This window comes from Centruroides vittatus, unplaced genomic scaffold (assembly GCF_030686945.1).
Source record: "Centruroides vittatus isolate TY-2023 unplaced genomic scaffold, ASM3068694v2 contig_694, whole genome shotgun sequence".
NCBI lineage: Eukaryota > Metazoa > Arthropoda > Arachnida > Scorpiones > Buthidae > Centruroides > Centruroides vittatus.
The window spans coordinates 867,193-887,818 of record NW_027122438.1 but is presented as its reverse complement, the minus strand read 5'-3'; the positions used below and the strand labels follow the sequence as shown (position 1 = coordinate 887,818).

Here is a 20,626-nt window from a genome sequence, read left to right as displayed (position 1 = left end):
TCAAAAATGACCACCGATCAAGACTGAGTGATGCACGATTAGAAAGCTGCGTACGTGTAGCTACCTCATCAATTCCAGCTGATATTGATCAGCTTGTGTCGAAAAAACAGTGCCAAATTTCTCATTAAAAATTTCAAGTAAATTCGTTTTTCTGTTCTTTTCTTGTTTGTTTTTATTTTGCATTAAAATTTGTATATGAAATCTTTACTTTTTTTTTAAATTTTATATTTTTTTATTCTAATGTTTATTATTAATAAGTGTTACTTTATGTGCGGCCCGCCAAAAAATTTTAAAATTTAAATTGGCCCGTTGATTAAAAAGGTTACTCACCCCTGCTCTAAACCGTTAAACATCAGATTGTAAACCAAGGATAGTCATTTTGACTAAAAACATTTCTTTTAATTAATAAAAGTTGGCCTCCTGAAATTACCAGTGATTTATTTATTTGTTTATATACAATGATGGTGCTAAGTTTTATAACCTTTTATGATAACAAAAGGCAGAATTGCCAAAGGTGACATTGCCAAAGACAGAATCTGAATATCCTTATAGTACATTCACCATTATTAATTTTTCTTCCTGTACCCTCAGTTGAGATGGTTACTGATATAGTCAAACAAAAAGCCAGTGGAAGAAAACAGAAAACACGGAATTTTATATGATCAAATTAAGATTCAATTTGCTGGAAGTTATAAAATATTCCAACTTTGGTTAATTTTAAAGAATAATGATATTTGTATTCATTTTGCATGAATTGTAAGTTAGTGTCCTGGTCAGGATGAAAATGCTTCTTATTAATTAATTAAAGATTTAGCTTGCTGAAGTAAGCATTCTTAATAAATATTTAGTTACATTGTATATATATGAAGTAGTTATTAATATATTCATGTTATGTCACATTTAACTTGAAAAATTAATTTATTTATTAATTTTATTATACAGTAAACATTCCTTACATTTTGATAACTGTCTTCTGTTATAACAACTTCTTTAAAAGTTTTTTGTTCCTATGTCTTTTATAGAAAAGCTTTGCATGTTTATGTTAAATAACCAATGAAACAATCTGAATTAATTTATTTTAATAAGAGCATTATTATTTATAAATTCTTAATTTAAAAAATTTGCAATAATTGCTAATACTAAAAAAATTTAACAAAACAGTTATTAATGCTTTTGAAATACTAATCATATCTGAACATTTTAATAAATATTCTACTGGTAAAAAATTTTTATTTTGTAAAAAAAAAAAAGCAAATATGCATAATAAATGAGCAGAATTAAGAAATATTTGAAATTAAAGGCAGTGTTAATTTGATCACATTTATTACTTTTTTTATCCATATCTGGATGTGTTATAAAATTATATCATATCTTGATAGAATTGTAAATGTTTTAACAAGTTTAATTGGAATTTTATTCATTTAGGCAAGCTAATAATAAATGGGATGCACTAAAAACATTTAAAACAATTAATTTTTAATGGTAAGTTAAATTATCATTAAATAAAAAATTATATATTTCTCAATTTCCCCTTCAAGAATATCGAATTCTGTACAAAATTTCCTCATTAATCTCTCTTTGCCATTTTTTCCCAAGCCAACTACTAAAGCCTAAAAGTGTGATTGGTTAAGTTTGCAGAAGTTTCTAGAAATACTGTACTATTGATTGGTCCCATGCATATCCATTATCAATAATTTTGTTTATATCACACGACTAAGTTGTTCCATGGGTATCTTGTTTGCTCTCAGTTGAAAACTTACAAAGGAATTTACTGTTTAAATTTGGTATCCTTGTTATTTCATTATTGTAAACCAAATAAAAACATTAAAGTAGCAACAACTACTATTTAGGCTTTTTATTTTGTGATTAACTTTACTGTGTAACAAATTTTATATTAAAAATATGTCTAAATTGGATTTCACCTTAGATGATTATTATTATTATTTTGAAGATTTCTTGGAGTACCAGAGCCCTGGTCTGCAACTAGTAAAAACACTCAAATTTATTTGTAAAAGAAAATTAACACTTTTGCTATCTTACTTATATCACTATATATCCTATTGACTTACCTATTTCTAGTGTAAAAGAAAATTTTTTAAAATTAACCTTTCATGTTGTAAAGTAAAAATTAAAAATTCCATGGGTTAAACCCCAGGAATTTCCTGGCTTTTTTTCATTAAACTACAACTTTTTGCAGATTTTTAAGCTTTTGTAGTGTTTTTATTGCATTATGCAAAATGTTTTTGGAGTTACATAATCATTTAGACAGAAAGGTGTTTCTAGTCACCCCATTTTATGGAATGCTATAAAAATAAAATTAAAATTGCAGACAACACCATCATTGAATGATACTTAAAACAATGCATACTCTTGAGCTGGCCATAATTATTGGTATTATTATTTGAAAAAATATAATTCAAGCTATGCTGTTGATGAATTTCTATGGTTTGAATTAACTATAGCTGTTATATGTTTTCTTTAGTTATGTTTTGCTAATGTAATGATAAATATAATCATGTATAAATTGTACTTCTATTTTGTAATTTTTAGAAAATTTTGAAATCAAAAAATAGAATACATCTGTATGACTTGATTGAAAGTAAAGTTATTATTTAATGCTTCTCATTTATTATGTAATAAAATTTATGAAGTATTATCATTATGTAAACATTCTATGAATTTTATATATTTTTTTTAAATTTTTAGTTAATTCTCTAAAGGTTGAAATAATGAGATGTCATGTTGAATTTGTGCCATTATAGTTTCATTGTATTCTTAAGAGTGAGTACAGAGGAACCTTGCTTAACAAGCACCTCTCATAACGAGCAAAACAAATAGTAAAAAAATGGCTTGCTTAACAAGCATAACAAGTGACAAGAAGAGGGGAAAGTCTCTAATTGTGCACATGCTACATCAGTCTGTGTTTAGCACTCGTTCTGCTAGCATCTTAATGTCACTTGTGATCACCACACTTTTCCAAACTTGTGTTCAGACATATTACATATAAAAATCAACAACCATAGCCAGTTATATAATAAACATGCCAAATTCTTGGGCTGTGTAAAGGCTATAATTAAATATTAGAAATTAAATAATTTGACTAGAGGTAGGCAGTATGCTGCCATCTTGTATTTAATTTAATGACAAATTCCAAATTAAATTTAGATTTTTTTTTTCTGCAAATTGAATTTGCATTTCAAGTTGGTTCATTCCACACTAGAAGAAAAGATGATGATGATGATTCATGCTCCTTAACAATGTATATGTATAATTTTCTTTGAATAAACATTATATATAAAATATTTGAGTATTTTTTCGGCATGGAACACATTATATTTTACATTAATTTATATGGGAAAAATCGTTTTTCTTAACAAGTGTACATCATTACGAGTAAGATTCTGGAATGAATTATGCTCATTAAGCGAGGTTCCACTGTAATTTGATTATAAATTTGCATTTTTATGCTTGAGACATTCAAAAATAGTTATGAGAATCAGAAATTTACAATTAAAAATACTTTGAAAATAGTCATTAAATAAATTAAGAATACAATTTTATACAACTAATTTACTTGTAGTGATTCTTGAGAAATTATTAGAAAAAACATTTTTTGACAATTGACACAGATTGCAATTTGTTTGTCTTAAATTATTGGAAAAGGTTAGTACTTTTAAAATTGTTGCTGAAAGGAAAATAAATGTAAATGAAATAAAATTCTGCACAAGATCCATTCAGTTTGCTCTGGGGAGACATTTCAGGGGATGAGGATGTACATTTTAATGTTCCAATGTTTCCACAGAAGTGGAGGATTTGCTCTGGGGGTGACTCCTGGAGAGATGCCTGAATGAAACATTGGGTCTGCATGAAGTCCTTGCACAACACTTAATGAGAGGTGTCTGTTGATTGACTTGAAATGCAACTTGTAATTCAGGAACCAGAAACATCCCAGAATACTTATGGGCATTTGAGGGAGGAAAATGATATCAGAAAAACTGACTCATTATTTCATGCATGCATGGACCAGTACTGGGAAATGTTACATAATCACTGACATGTATTCTATGGGATCATGTCTGTCTAGATGGAAAAATCTAATTTTTTCTGAAATGCTAACTATACAGAATATCATAGGTATCCAAACCTTGACAAAAAAAAACCTTTAAAATGCAGCTTTTTATTAACTTTTCGAACATTTTCAGCCATTTGAATGACCTTCTTCGGGAATAAAAATTGAACGATTTTTATTTCCGAAGAAGGTCATTCAAATGGCTGAAAATGTTCGAAAAGTTAATAAAAAGCTGCATTTTAAAGGTTTTTGTCGAGGTTTGGTTATTATTTAACTGTAGTTTGAGAAGAGTGTCATAAGTATAGACTTGAAGCTACTGCAGTGTTGAGCCTTTTCTGTGTACTGAGAAAAAAGAAAATGGGATTTTAAAAATCAATGTGGTCCCAGGGACCTTATGTCAGTACTTAAGGGCTGAGACATTTAACAGAAATAAGAACAGTATTTTAAAAGAAAAATTTTTTTGTGTATATTTCTTTTTATGGCTTTGTGTTTTCTGTTAATGTTGCAAAAATGTTTTAAAAATTTACTTGCAGATCTCTGGGAGCTGAGGATCACATTTCAAATTACTGATCTATATCATTAAATAATAATAATTTACTCTCCAATAATAAACATAATAATGTATTTGTCATACAATTTATCTCAGAAATTTTAATTAACGTATTTTTTAAATAACACAATAATTCGAAATATAACAAAACCTATATCTTGAATATTATTTAATATATTAAAAGTAAATACATATTGTTTGAAATGTAAAATTTCCTAGTATGGATTGTATGAACCAATTTTTGCAATTTATATGTATACGTATTACTGTTTGGTACAGAAAAATAATTTTTAAATTTCTGTTGTAAATATTAGATTGAATATTTACACTTTCTCATGTAATCTAGGTAAAGTTTATATGATGATTTTCAAAACAAGTGTTCAATATTAGATAAAAAAAATATTTGAAAGATAAGGTATTTATGATAATGACTGATTCTAACATTTTGTTGAGAAAATTTTTTATAATATAGCCTATTATTGATTACAAGAATGTAGGCTACTCAATCTTGTAAAATTGTTACATAAATTCCATTTAAACTTAAAATATAAATTTTAATTACAGGGTGATTCGGGAGCAGACACTAACCCTAACCATCGTGTGGATATTAACCTAACAAGTCAGAAAATGGCTGGTTTACGAGAATTACTACTTGCAGAAAAACTGAACACATCAGCCATTCAGCTACAATTAACAGCACAGTCACAGGTGCAGGTTGTTAAAAGAGGACGTCACAGTAGTGAATTTGACTTTGTTCCCACAGGACGCACAACTAAACGGAGTAGACGGGAATGAACAGGGACCACTAGTCAGTGGAAGCCATGCGCTTTGTTGTATTCTGTTCTAGAACAGAAATGCAACAGTTGGGGAAAGTGTTACGGGTGTTGCAGCATCTGTGATTCACTGTATATAGTCAGCATCACCTACTTCTCCACTTTGTCATACATAGTCATCCATTTTCCTCATGAACTGTTTGTGCTTAATTGTTTTATTCACCTCTACGGTAAATATGCATTTCCAGTTGTGAAGGTGGCATTGTTTGTTAGAATGTTTTAGATTATTAACTTTCTGCAAGTCATCTTTTCAGAACATCACATTATTGTTTTAAAACATACTAAAAGAATAGATCTCAAATGTAGAAGCATATTCAGTACGGCTTGTATATTTGCATTTATCTTTTCTTTTACACAAAAATAAAACAAAAATTGCAGTTATTCCATGCTGGAAAGTAGTCTTGCAGAAGTTCTGTTGCTTTTATTAACTGCCTCTCGGCAGAAGTTGTTATAAAAAAAAATGTTGTTAGATGCACAAGGACAGGAATTGTTGAATGTAGAGGAAAGGCCTATATTTTTGTGGAAGTGTTGAATTATTTTTGTTTCAAAGAAAAACATGTACAGTTTCTCCTGGTTGGTTAAGCAACTAGATATCTCTTTCTGTATAGATAGTGAAAAGCACTTATCTGTGTATTGCCTACAGTCTGTGATGCTGTTAAAAAAAAGATGCCAAAATTAAAATAAGGCAGATTTAACAAGTTAAAATGCAAAACAAAAAGTTTGAATTTGTGCAATTGAAAAAAAAATTTTAAACCCTGAAAAGTCTCAGATATTGTACATTTACTCTTGCTGCATTCATTTAATTCTACAGTTGTGATATCAAAATGCAAATTTGTCAAACTGTGTTTTGACTGTTTTTAATTTGATGAAAAATTCAAATGCAATTATTATTTTGTTCAAGTTCATGTTTAAATGTACAGTACAGACTTAGTATTATTTAGTGTACAAAATCCTTAGTGTTAATAAATAAAAGTAGAAAATTGTACTAACTGATTACACATTGAGAATTGCCTGTTATTAAGATAATTTAAACATACAACACATATAACAAATGATTTTAAAAAATCATTATATCAAAATTTAAGAAAAGTACAGTACTTTTTTGTACAGTAATTTTAATTTTATATATCAAAATTTTCACTTTAACCCATTAAGAATACAATATAAAATTCAGTAAAAATAAATGCAATGAAAAATTTTTAAACTCAAAACTTAGTTTAGTACTTACTCAAAATATTTTAATCATTTTATTTTGTATATTGAAATTATCTGATAAACAGCTTTTGTTAAATCATTACTGATCCAAAACTTAACATTGAACTGTGTATAAATAGTTAAATTGATACTGGTATCTCCCAATAAAATTTTTACTGTTTGATGTTGTAGGCTGTCTTTGAGTAATTTTTTTAGTTATATTTCTCATATTTCATTACTGAATTGCATGTGATCATAAATATGTATTTTTTTATACTCATACTTTTACATTTAAAAGTGTTAAAAGAGAACCACCAGAAAACTTTTGTTGCATTCATGTTTTACAGAAATAATATATTGCTATTTCAAAAAATGAAAATAAATTAAAAATCATATAAAATTTTAAAAAATATTTTGTTGTATTTACTGAATATTTTCTTTCATTAATTAATTAGGAGGAAAGTGGTGTCAACTTATTACTCTGCAATCAAAATCAGTTATTACTAATTATAGTGAAATCTCGCTTAACGAACAAAATAAATTGTAAAAACTGACTCGCTTAACAAGGTGATGCCGGATGTTTGAGCTGTTAAGACTTCAGTGTCGATAGATTAACTGGTCTTTCGACTACCTATCTTCGCTACTAGCTAAAATCAACTAGAGACAAATGTTACCACCAGGGGCACTGCAATCACTACAAGAGCACTAGATCGAATTGCAGTGAGGTCGAATTTTTTTTTTCTATTGAAAGCTATATAACCTTCAAGTTCAATTTCATAATTTTCTATATGAATTTTATTATAAGAATGAAAAAGCTTTTATTTAAACCCAAAACCAGGTTTATGGATAAATAAATGACAATTAATAAAACATTAAACACCTTCCATCGCTGAGAAATGTTTATTTAATAAAGATTGATATTTAGTTAAATAAATGACAAGGAACAAAACTGACATAATAGTACAATTATTAAATTGTGCTGATTATGTCAATTTATTATACATAATAATAAAAATTATTATTATTAAAATTTACTTTAAGTGAAAAATTTTTCTGTTTTTTTTTACTTTCAACTGATGAAATAAATGATTGATCAATCGTTCGCATGAAAAAATGCAATCGACAGGTAACAAAAAAGTGCAAAAATCTGGAGGTAAAGTAGGACTTGTGACCAGCATTGTGACATCCTATCATCAATGTAACAGAACACTGATTTAATATAATATTCATTATTGAAAAATAAACATCCATATTTGGGTTTGTTAATTGTTCACATACTTTGCGTACTGCGGGATGTACTCATTCTTTATCCACATATAAACATTTTTTTCAGAAACCCGATACTTTGCCTATAACCCCCAAATATTTATCTACTATTATTATTAATTAATGTACAGTACAGTACGTATTGGCTTAATAAAGAACTCCATTAGTCAACTTTCAAATTAATTAAATAACTGTAGTTTGATAAATCCTATGCAACAGCAAATAAATAGCCATTAAAATATATTACGTAGAAAAATTAATTTTTGTAGTCTGTCTTGGCCAGGGCCGGCGGGACCCTTTTCGGAGCCCGATTCAAAAATTTTGCGGGACCAGAATACATTCAAATCCTATACTTAAATTTCACAATAAGGAATTATTTATTATAAGTACAAAGGATGTTACATATATTTTTTGTAAGATGAATATTACGTAATTTTTCTCGCTCTTTTCGCCGCAAAATCTTTGATTACGTCATCAAAATTGATTGAGTTTGCTACTTCGCTTTCTATTGAAAGAATAGACAGAGATGTAAATCGGTCTTGGCTTATCGATAATCGAAGATAATTTTTTATTAGTACAACGTTGAAGACGGTAACAATGGGATAGCCTGATGCGTCTTTGTTTAACCCATTAACGCCTAAAATAAGACTACATGTGAAAATTATTTTAAATATTATTTATTACTACATACTAGACTAAATAAAAGTAAAAAAAAAATGTTTGTCTTTGGATTTTAGTTTCCAGGATATAAAGACTTTATGAACTTACACTGAACTTTAAATGATTTTTTTCACGCCTTCAAACTGAATCACCGCTACTAGAAAAATGTTTTCCATCTGTTTATGTATTATAATTCTTTTAAAAGTTAATCAAAATTGATGTTTTCTTATTGGGTAATTTACCTTAACACCTAATATCCTCCGCACCCGTGTTGCAGTCGTGCCAACGTTTGATGATAACATTTAATAGCAAGGTTGAGGCCGAAGTTTTCATCGCGAAAACGTGTATGTCGGACGTTCAGTGCCGCTTTCCTGTAAGCCTAGAAGTTTGACAATGGCGTTTGGAATGTCGAGCATGATTCCACTGACTTTCCAAACGCCATTGTCAAACTTCTAGGCTTACAGGAAAGCGGCACTGAACGTCCGACATACACGTTTTTGCGTTTAAAACTTTGGCCTCAACCTCGCTAATGTCAACGCCTGCAACGCTGCAACGAAATATTTCAATGCAAAGAGGGAAGAGAAAATCTTGCACTCGTGTCAGTGTGCAGCAAGTTGTCATCTATTAGTGGATTATGCGATTGCATTTTCCACACACACCCGACTATTCAATCTACTATACATGGGGTCCTGCAAAATGTCTGATGAGTTTTCGTATACCGCGGGGCCTTTCAAAACGCGGGGCCGGTTTCCGGCGAACGCGCTGAACCTGCCTCGCGCCGGCCCTGGTCTTGGCAAGATCATGTGTAGCATAATTCGTTGAAATCTAATTTGAAAATAAAATATGAGTTTTCTCGACATAGTAATTTACAGTGTATGCACGTATTTTGAGTCTTGCCGTATTTATTTTCTATCAGTTTACAGGCCCGTGTATTGGCCGAAAATATTCATTGTGATTAAAGTTATCGCTGGAAAAACACGAATGATGAGATTTTCATTTATTTATTTATTTTCTTTTATTTATCATCAAATCTCGGGTTATTTAAAAGGGATTTTTTTTTTCTTTTTTGAGTCGGCTACTTCTGGGCTACTTTTTAGAAATGGTTTGGCTACCAACGCTAAAAACACCTGGCAACGCGATTCTGACGAAAAGTGTGCGTGGGTCCGTATATTTTGAATTGTAAGTGTTCTTTAAAGTCTTTTTTTAAAAAAAATCTGTAAGTTTTTGAAAATTCTTCCCGATATTGCTCCTTATAAAACCGTCCATCAACGATTAATGTGTGTTTAAAGAATTATATCCTTTTTTTGTGTGTGTGTTTAGCTAAGCATAAGTTTGTTACAGTTTTGCACGTTTTATTTATTTTTTTTTTGGGCTAGAATAACTTAGAAATTAATTGTTCCAGCGAAAGAAGTTTATCTGTTAGAGTACTGTAGTAAGCAGAGAAAGAGATATGAGAATGGAAAAACGTGGGATGCGTTCGGGGAGTCGAAGAAGTCGAGATCACGAATCGCGACGACACCGGCATCGTGAAGAATCTCGCAGAGAAAAAGAAGTTAAGGAAAATAAAGATGTTAAAGAAACAATAGAAATTGTTAGAGAGATTAAAGATGTTCGTGATAGATTATATCAGAGGACTAGAGAAAAAGAAAGAGATGAGAGAGAACAGGAAAGACTCCAAAGAGAGTGGAGGAAAGAATGTCTCATGTATGTTGAACAACCAAGGCGCACGAAAGAAGTGTGCAGAGTTGAACCAGAAAAGGGTTTTTTACGAAAAGATGATGTTCATTTTATTGAAGAAAAAGAGTATGAAATTGATAAGAATAAGAATAGAGAAAGAAGTAGGAGTCCTATTAAAAAACCCATAGAAGAGAAATTTCAAACTGATATAGAAGTGAAGTTGGACAAAAGCAAAATGGTTGTTGAGTTGTCTCCAGTGATTGAAGCTTTAAGAGATGATATTGATCTTGATATAAGTGATCCCGAAGCTGAAGAAAGTGAAGGTAAACAGAAAGATTCAGCTGAAGAAGTTGAAGATGTACCCATTGAAAGCAGCAGCAGCTCAAGCAGTGATTCAGAAGAAAGTACTCATTCTTCAGATAGTGAACAAGATGAAAATATGTCAGATGGTGAAGTTGCGGATGCAAAATCAGAGGAGGAAGAACCAGGCCCTGAAAGAAGTGAAGAAGAAAAAGATATATTACCAATGTCATCACCAAAGCCAAAAGAAGAGGAGAAAGATCAACTGCCACCTTATTTACCAGCTATTCAAGGGTGTCGAAATGTAGAGGAATTTCATTGTCTTAATAGAATTGAAGAAGGAACTTATGGTGTCATATACAGAGCTCGTGATAAAAGATCAAATGAACTTGTTGCTTTAAAACGTTTAAAAATGGAAAAAGAAAAGGAAGGTTTTCCAATTACTTCACTAAGAGAAATAAATACTCTTCTGAAAGCTCAGCATCCTAATGTTGTGGCAGTTAGAGAAATTGTAGTAGGTAGTAATATGGATAAAATATATATTGCTATGGATTATGTTGAACATGATTTGAAGAGTCTTATGGAAAGAATGAAGCAGCCATTTCTTGTTGGTGAAGTGAAGACACTAATGGTACAATTATTAAGAGCAGTTGCACATCTTCATGACAATTGGATACTTCATAGAGATTTAAAAACATCCAATCTACTTCTTAGCCATAAAGGGATTTTAAAAGTTGGTGATTTTGGATTAGCTCGAGAATATGGATCACCATTGAAACCTTATACTCCTGTTGTTGTGACATTATGGTACAGAGCACCAGAATTATTGTTAGGTGCAAAAGAATATTCTACTCCAATTGATATGTGGTCTGTAGGATGTATTTTTGGAGAACTACTTTCAATGAAGCCCCTCTTTCCAGGAAAATCTGAAATTGATCAGTTAAATAGGATATTCAAGGATTTAGGTACACCAAGCGAAAAAATTTGGCCCGGTTATTCGGAATTACCAATGGTGAGAAGAGTCACCTTTATGGAATATCCTTATAATAATTTGCAAAGTCGTTTCGGCCACAATTTCACAAAACTCGGATTTGATTTGATGAATGGGTTCCTAACTTACAATTCTGCTCGCCGAGTGACAGCAGAAGAGGCTCTATCCCACGAATACTTCAAAGAGACCCTGCAACTGGTTCTGCCTTCCATGTTTCCAACCTGGCCTGCGAAAAGCGAGCAGGTTCACAGAAAAGCCCAAAGTCCCAAACCTCCTTCCGGCAGAAATCAGTACACAAGGCAGCTGCAAGATGACGACGAAGGTTTAATAGCAAACGCTAGCGGTTTTCACATGAATCTTACGCACCAAGGCACGTCTGCCAAGGGCGCTGGGTTTAGTTTAAAGTTTTGAGCTTCGACCAACATTTGCCATCTCCATTTTTAAGTTATTGGGACAGTGAAATATTTTGTTTTTTTCCCTACACAACAGATATTCCATTATTAATAGATGATGTGAATAATTTATACAGTACTTGTTAGCATAAATAAATGTCAATAAAACAGTATTATGCTAAACTGTAGTTTTGTTCCAACATAGTAAATTATATAAATGAAATAGAAATAGTTACAAATTTAAACAAAAATATATTGCTATAGAAAAGTATTCTTTGTAATAACATTAATTATTTACATGTGATGTAGTACCTAAAAAATTAGTTTGTTATCCTGATCAAAACAAATTTGATTTTATTGTAAGATTTCTTTAATACATCCTGTACAATAACAATACAAAGAGGCACACTAGTACTTTGGACCTTATTGAAAGGCACCATTTATTTGGTAACATGTGATTACTTAATATATCATTTGTAAAGCAATTACAATTTAGAAGGCATATAAAAATTCATTATACATACTAGTACTTTTGTATTGTTATTCTGCTGAATGCATTAAGGGTGTCTTAAAAATCATTTCGAATCCAGTTTTAGAATATAACCTTTAATTTTATTATGCAGATATCACCTGGATGTTCAGCTTTTGGTCATTCTAATTCTTCTCTAAAAGGATATTAAAAGTGTGCCGAGAAAAATGGAAACCTACAAATAATTCTTGTTTGTGTGAAGTTCACTTTGAACCAGAAATGTGGGAAAAAGTGAGAGTTGACGGGTAGAAGACATTAAAGCACAATCCCATACCAACTCTGTTTTAATTCACAAAACCAATTATTCACCGAAAGGAAGATCATTGACTGTTATAAAACAGGTAAAAACTGCAGAAGTTACTTCATACTACATAATACTGCTGTTACACCATCAACAAATTTTGAAACATCTTCAACATTTATAGAACAAACCACATCAGCTGAAGACATTTCTGTAACTTGTGATACACTATCAGTAGTAGTGGTTTGGGCAGCTCTAATCACAAAATTCCCATACGATAACATGTATGGGTGGCACTAATCACAATTCCCATAGCGATAACATGTATGAGCAGCTCTAATCACAAAATTCTTCTTTTGGCTTTGGTGATGACATTGGTAATATATCTTTTTCTTCTTCACTTCTTTCAGGGCCTGGTTCTTCCTCCTCTGATTTTGCATCCGCAACTTCACCATCTGACATATTTTCATCTTGTTCACTATCTGAAGAATGAGTACTTTCTTCTGAATCACTGCTTGAGCTGCTGCTGCTTTCAATGGGTACATCTTCAACTTCTTCAGCTGAATCTTTCTGTTTACCTTCACTTTCTTCAGCTTCGGGATCACTTATATCAAGATCAATATCATCTCTTAAAGCTTCAATCACTGGAGACAACTCAACAACCATTTTGCTTTTGTCCAACTTCACTTCTATATCAGTTTGAAATTTCTCTTCTATGGGCTTTTTAATAGGACTCCTACTTCTTTCTCTATTCTTATTCTTATCAATGAATGTAAATGTATTCTTATATTTTCGATAAACAAAATAAAAAAACTGCTAAAGGTATTAAAAAATCTGTTATAAAAGCATTTAATCACGATAAATATAAAGAAGTATTATTTAATACAGAACTATTAAGACACAGACAATACGGAATTAAAAGCAAAAATCATGTAGTAACAACATATCTCCAAAATAAAATTTCCCTTTCTCCCTTGTATGATAAAAAATTCATTTTAGATAATGGAATAGACGTGTTATCGTTTGGTCACTATAGTTTCTACTTTTAATTTGCAGATCTATCATCATCATCACCGCAATATGGGTTCTTAATAGTATATAAAAGAAAATATACTTATGTAATACACAGCTTTAGTAGTAAAACTTATTCATGTTTAAAGCAGGTATGTATTAAAGCGGCGTCATTGAAAATGTCGAATAATAAATCATATAAATGTAAATTTTTCGTAATAAACGATAAGATAACTTTACCAGTTTTCGATAAACATTTTATAAAATGTGAATGTATGGAATGTAATAATAAATAAATATTTTATTTTTCTAGAAATTATATATTTTAAAAAACTAAACAAAAATGTAAAACTTCCAAAAAGGATGTCTAGTGGAGCAGCAGGATATGATATTTTCTGTGCTGACGGGTTTGAAATAAATCCGAATGAACAAAAATTAGTTTTTATCGATCTAGCTGTTGAAATGCCACAAAACTGTTATGGCCGCATTGCTCCAAAATCTTCTTTGTCTTTGAAAATTATAGTAAACGGTGGAGTTATCGATTCCGACTATCGAGGAAATATTGGAGTTCTATTATATAATTTCGGACCAGAAATTATTGTGTTTGAACCTGGAACAGCCATTGCACAATTAATTTTTGAAAGGATCTTGCATCCTATGTTTTTAGAAACAAATTCATTGAACAGCAATGACAGAAATGAAAAAGGCTTTGGAGAATGCACCGATATTCTTTTTTCTCAAAAAAGTTTTGAAGATTGTAACGATATTGTTTTTTTTTTTTCTGAAAAATAAGTTTTGTAGTCGGGTTAAATCATGTACCAAATATATGTACTCTATATTAATGTAGACTGTATTCAAATAATGTAATCAAATAAAAAATGTTTATTTATTTCTTTGTAGTTAATGAACCATCCCCCATCGACTGGGAAGCTTTCTCATCTTCGCCTATCGATGAGAAAACAATAACCCAATTTCAAAATTTCGTACACTGGGGAACAATCAGCAAGCGACGCGATCTATCTCATAAGCTTATTTCGGATTATGCGGATAGATTAAATTGGGAACACATATGGAAAAATTACAAATTTCCTACCACGTTTATTATATCACATCTTGATTATGCAAAATGGGATTTAATTTGTGAATATCATCAATTAGACGACCTTTTCTTTACAAATTTTTCAAATCATCTTGATTGGAATAAAGTCGTCGAATTCCAATCTCTTTCAAAAGAATTTATTATCTCCTTCATACATAAATTTGATATTAAAAAAATTTTAAAACACCAAAAATTAAGTACATCGACTTTACGCCAAATACAACACCATCTAAATTGGATTTTTGTTCCTCGCTATCAAACCCTTGACGAAGAATTTATTAACGAATTCCAAACTAAACTTTCTTGGTGTCATCTTATTAAATATCAAAATTTAAGCAAGGAATACATTGTTAGCAATCGCGAAAAATTTATTCCTGTACTTAATGTCAGAAATGTGTCTTTGTTTAGACAAACTGAAAGAAAAATTGTAAACATTTGAATGTTCTGTAATACGAAGTAAAAATAAAAAAATCTTTCAAAATAATTCCAGTGTTATATTATTTCAAATCACTTTATTTGACAATGAATGCGTTATATCACGCAGAAATTTTTGTGATTAGTGCTACTCATACATGTTATCGTATGGGAATTTTGTGATTAGAGCTGCCCAAACCACTACTACTAATATAATAAATTTTATTGGGTTGATTGTTATACTAAAGTACTTCAGCTTGTTAAATGCATTCATATAGAGTATATATTTACTAAACATGTTTGTTATTTTAATTACTATTACATTTATTTTTTGTTCATTATCTTTGTGAAACATATTAAATGCTTTGTAAGCAGTTAATGAATGTATAAAGGACAAAAGGTAAAAATCCATGTGAATATACAATCGAAATCACATTATAATCTCATCTAACATCAAAATACAACTGTAGGGACGTCCTGATTCATTTAAATCAACTATCTGGTCAAAATTTCCGATATATATATATCTATCCCACTTTTAACTTTTAACATTACCATACATATTATTTAAGAAAAACTTATGTAAATATTAAAAACAGCATTTCAGAATAGTTGTAATAAACATTATGAGTCATTGGCCAATTTTATTATTTCATTTAATTCTGAAATTAATTAACAAGTTATCCTTATAAAATTTTTTCGAATATATTATGTTTTATGATAATTGTCTACATAGAATATTGGTAATGTGATTATCAAGTACATTTCTATGTAACTAAATTTGTGTAAAATATTTCATGTTAGACTGAATATTGTTATATTGTATGATTTACCAGTATTTTATATAATAATAATTCCAATATGTTATATACCAGATTTGTTGCTGTAAGAGCCCTACTGCACTTATTATTATCATCATCATTATCAAGATGTATACATCATAATGAATTTTAATATATGAAACAAAGATTTTGTGTTTATATTTTTCAAAAAGGAAATCTATAAGCAAAATTTGTATATATCAACATTGATTAAATTTCTAGTAGTTTGTGAAGAATTTTAAAAATTTTCAATTTCTTTGATTGGCAATGATTTCTATAACATTCTATTTTATAACTAATTGTTAAACAATGCCTTATATGTCTTTTTGTTTCAAAAGCTCTTCAAAAGCAAACAAAAGATTAAAATGATTTACACAATTTAATATTGAATCTTGCAAACATTTATAATGATAAAAGTTAAAAGGTACTAATTAAAAATTATATTACAAAAGAGAGACAACTTTAACTTGAATTAATCTCAAATCTAAATAATTACTGAAAAAATATAATTAAAAATTTTTATAATTTAATTTAATTTTGAAAATATACAAGGATAATCCCAAAAGTAAGGTCACCAAAGTGCTAGGAATGCAGGGAAACTGTTCATGCAGCTATTGGCAACACTGTTGTGTTTGTTGTTTTTCACTCCCAAACAAGCCTGTGTGTGCTTTGCTGGGATGCTTAGTCTTAATTTGGCAGCCGTCTGTAATGGAACTCTTGCCTGGCGCTACCGCCAAGTGCAAAATTCACACAGTTATTTGGTATTTGAATGCAAAAGGTGTTAAACTGATTGAAATTCATTGCCAATTGACGGAAGTGTATGGTGAGTTGTGCATAGATGTCATAAACGTCCACAAGTGGTGTAGGGAGTTTGCAGCTAGTCACACTGAAATTCATTATGATGAAAGAAGTGGAAGACTGTCAGTTTCAAACAAGACAGTTGCGGAAGACCATGCGTGAAGATCAGCAGATTACTCTGGATGATCTCTGTATTTTGGTTCTTGGGGTTTCCCGAAGCACTATTCACAGGATTTTAACAGAAAAGTTGCAATATCGAAGGTGTGCGCAACGTGGGTCCTGCAAATGCTCACAGAAGACCATCAACAGCAACGAGTGAACTCTTCCAGGAAATTTCTTCGCTGCTATGCAGACAAAAAGGACAACTTTTTGGATTCGATTGTTATGGGTGACGAAACCTGGATGTTCCACTTCACACCTGAGACCAAACAACATTCACATGAGTGGTGGCATTCCTCTTCGCCCAAGCCACAAAAATTCAAACAAACACAGTCTGCTGGTAAAGTCATGGCAACTGTGTTTTGGGATTGAAAGGGGGTATTGTTGGTCGACTTTATGGCTGCTAGGACCACAATAAACACTGACAGGTATTGTGAGACATTGAAAAAATGCAGACAGGCGATTCAGAACTGGAGGAGAGGAATGTTGAGCAAAGGCATAAGAATTCTCCATAACAATGCTTGCAACCAGATTGGTTGTTAAACCGTCGCTCTCCTACAAAAGTGGAAGGGACATCATCACCCACCCATCCAATAGTCCAGACTTGGCACCCAGTGACTACCATCTGTTTCCTAAGTTGAAAGAACATTTTGCTGGAACGTGCTTCAACAACGATGATGAGGTGAAAGATGAAGTTCAATGCTTTCTTAAAGACATGGTGGCAAGCTGGTATGACATAGTCATACAAAAATTGCCACAGTGCCTGCAAAAATGAATCAACCAAAATGACAATTATGTAGAAAAATAGATAAATGTTCAAGCTTTAAAATGATGTAAACATTTATTTTTAATAATGTTTCTTTGTATTTTTAAAAATATAGGAGTACTTGTGTTATAAAAATATTTTTTTTTTAAATATTGCATGTAATACTGTTTTTTTAAAATAATAATATAAATTTTTAAAATAAAATTTATTTTTATTAAAATTGTTTTATAAACTTATGAATATATTTTCAATTTTAGCTTAAATAAACCAAGAACATTGTATCAATAATGATAACTAAAAAGAAATGCAATTCACAAATTAGTAATGAGCCATTTACAATAATATATATTAATTAAAAGATGATAAAAAATAAATGTCATTGTTGTTTTTTCTGCATATCTTCCCTGAAAGGTACACTGCTACACTCTTATTACTGAGAATTGTAAGGCATATATTAACCTTTTTATATTTTTTTATATCAATAATGAACATTTTAAAAATATTTTGTTATAATTAATTCTTTACAAAGAAAAAAATAACTGTCAATATCTGTGATTACGTAGAGAGTATCCATGTTTGTATGGACACATTATAGTATCATGACTCCTTCGTCCTGAAAAAGAAAAAAAATAACAATGTAAGAGTTTATTAGACGAAATAAAACAGATAATATTTTTAAAAATACAGACCACATGAAAAACACCCATCAAAATAACCGTCATTTGTGGGAGAACTACTATATTCACTATCATAACTATCAGAATAGTAACTATTTTCTTCTTCATCAGAATTACTTATCTCAGAGTCTGTATCACTTATTATTACTACTGATTTATTATTTCTGTTATCCTTACTACAACCTAAATTAAAATAAAGAGAATAAAATATTCAAATATACTGCATATAAATAACAAAAAACAATATTGTAATATGTAAATTAAAAGAAAAAAATAATAATAATAAATGTATTTTGAAATCATTTAATAGTTGTTTGTTTTATTAATTAATTAATGTCAAAATCTTAGCAACTTAACTGGAATCTAAAATATTTGGAACAAAAATATGCAAATACAGAAAACCTGAATTTAGTGGACACTGGGTTTTAGCAAGAAACAAAAAATCTGATTCCAGCATAACAGGATTATCGATGTATTTTTTAAATCTTGATAAAGGGAGAATTGCCTTTTTCAATCAATGGATAAATATGTTCTTATTTTTACTATTCTCAAAAATTTTTGTTACAGTACTGTACAACATTTACATACAATGGATTATATGTATCCTACAAATAATATTTTAAAAATATCATGCTTACGTTCAAAATCATCATTTTTAGGATTTCTTGGTATCCTTGAACTTGTCAAATAAGCTTTCCACAGTTCTATTTTTATATAGTAATTTGGCACTATGCATCGAATGCTAACAGATTGATACCCATATTTCATACTGAAGACATTAAAAATTTTAGAGAATTTTAAGAGAAAGAACAACAGAATTAAAATTAATCAAATGAATTGCTTATTGAGAAAATTGGCAAGCAACCCTCCTAAATAGGGATGCTTGCCAAGTTTTTTTGGGAGTACTTAGGAAGTCTAAATAATGTAATTGGCAATATTGCATATCCAATTTGTAGTAGTTGCAGTTTTGAGTACCATACCAGGCCAGATTTCTTGTAGGTTTCTCTAAATTAATTAATCATAAATTTCTAATTATTAAATTTGGTACAAGGCAGTACTTAATGCTTCTATTATTATGTTGGCCAAACTATGTTGATCAATTATTACATTAAAAAGCACTATAATTCCAGTGATTTTCTGGCTGTTTTTGATTTCTGTTCTTGTCACATACATTTTATACACTCCTCAAAAGTGAAATTGCAACACCACAAAGGAATGTGCATAGCCACATGCACATTACAGGACCGGTAGAGGCAACAGAGATATGCAAATGATTAAAAGAATAAATAAAGATATGCAACAGACACTTGTTTATTCAGTAATGAATATGGCCCCATGGGCAACTATACAGCAAGGCATACTATCAATGAGAGAATTAATGGTTGCCCAAGGTATCCCTTGCCAAGCTGCATCCACTGCAGTATGCTTGTTGTCTACAGTGCAGCAGTGGTCCTTAGTACACTTCGGGTCAGATGAGATCCCACAGGTGTTTGATGGAAGAGAGATCTGGCAACACTGACAGCCAAGGAAAGACAGATTTTGTTGCAATGTGGAATCAAACATTGTCTTTCTGGAATACATGTCAAGTGCAGCCATGATCCAATGCATACTCAAACTTAATCATTTGCATATCTCTGTCACCTCTACCTGTCCTACAATTTTTAAGTGACTATACACATTCCTTCGTGATATATCAATTTCACTTTTGAGGAGTGTAAAACAAACCTATGTATTGATTATTTTAAAAATGCATTGTTTTTTTAGAATAACAGCAATTCTTTTTAACAGCTGCCTATTCTAAATACTCAGTCTTTGGTCTCAAATATCTATTAAACCTAGGTTTCACTGTGTATGCAGGAGTAATTTAATATAACTTTTTCATTTAGCAATGATTTAACAATATTTTTAACCATATATTTAATACACTATAAAAATGTATTTTAGATTAATAAATTATTCTCCTAAGTTTGTAAATTTCCCAATACTTTAAAATATTTTATAGTATCAAAAAATCCTTTTTTTTTTGTTAAGATAATTAACTAACTTTAATAGTGCAGTTTAGTACAGAATTTATCTTTAACGTTATTTCCTAAATATAAAATATTGGTTATTTAGATGTTTTGTCATGTTACAGATTATTTTTTCCGTATTGAGAAATTTTCATATTTTATTAACTTAA

General features: G+C 30.2%; 2 protein-coding genes and 1 pseudogene across 2 annotated transcripts in view; 2 read left to right on the top strand and 1 right to left on the bottom strand.

Moving 5' to 3' along the window:
* Mnn1 (menin 1) overlaps window positions 1-6,837 on the top strand; it is a 40,036-nt gene extending 33,199 nt beyond the window's left edge. The window contains exon 6 of the mRNA XM_067276452.1: window positions 5,184-6,837. Coding sequence (XP_067132553.1) covers window positions 5,184-5,414 — 231 coding nt within the window. The 3' untranslated portion in view covers window positions 5,415-6,837. The remainder of the gene's footprint in view (window positions 1-5,183) is intronic.
* Window positions 6,838-10,002: 3,165 nt separating this feature from the next.
* On the top strand, window positions 10,003-11,978 carry LOC136980360 (cyclin-dependent kinase 11B pseudogene; annotated as a pseudogene).
* Window positions 11,979-17,948: 5,970 nt separating this feature from the next.
* The window catches only part of LOC136980329 (E3 ubiquitin-protein ligase rnf8-like), a 33,370-nt gene continuing 30,692 nt past the window's right edge, over window positions 17,949-20,626 (bottom strand). Inside the window, exons 7-8 of the mRNA XM_067276420.1 lie at window positions 18,460-18,630; window positions 17,949-18,383 (exon numbers count right to left, since the gene is read on the bottom strand). Coding sequence (XP_067132521.1) covers window positions 18,313-18,383; window positions 18,460-18,630 — 242 coding nt within the window. The 3' untranslated portion in view covers window positions 17,949-18,312. The remainder of the gene's footprint in view (window positions 18,384-18,459; window positions 18,631-20,626) is intronic.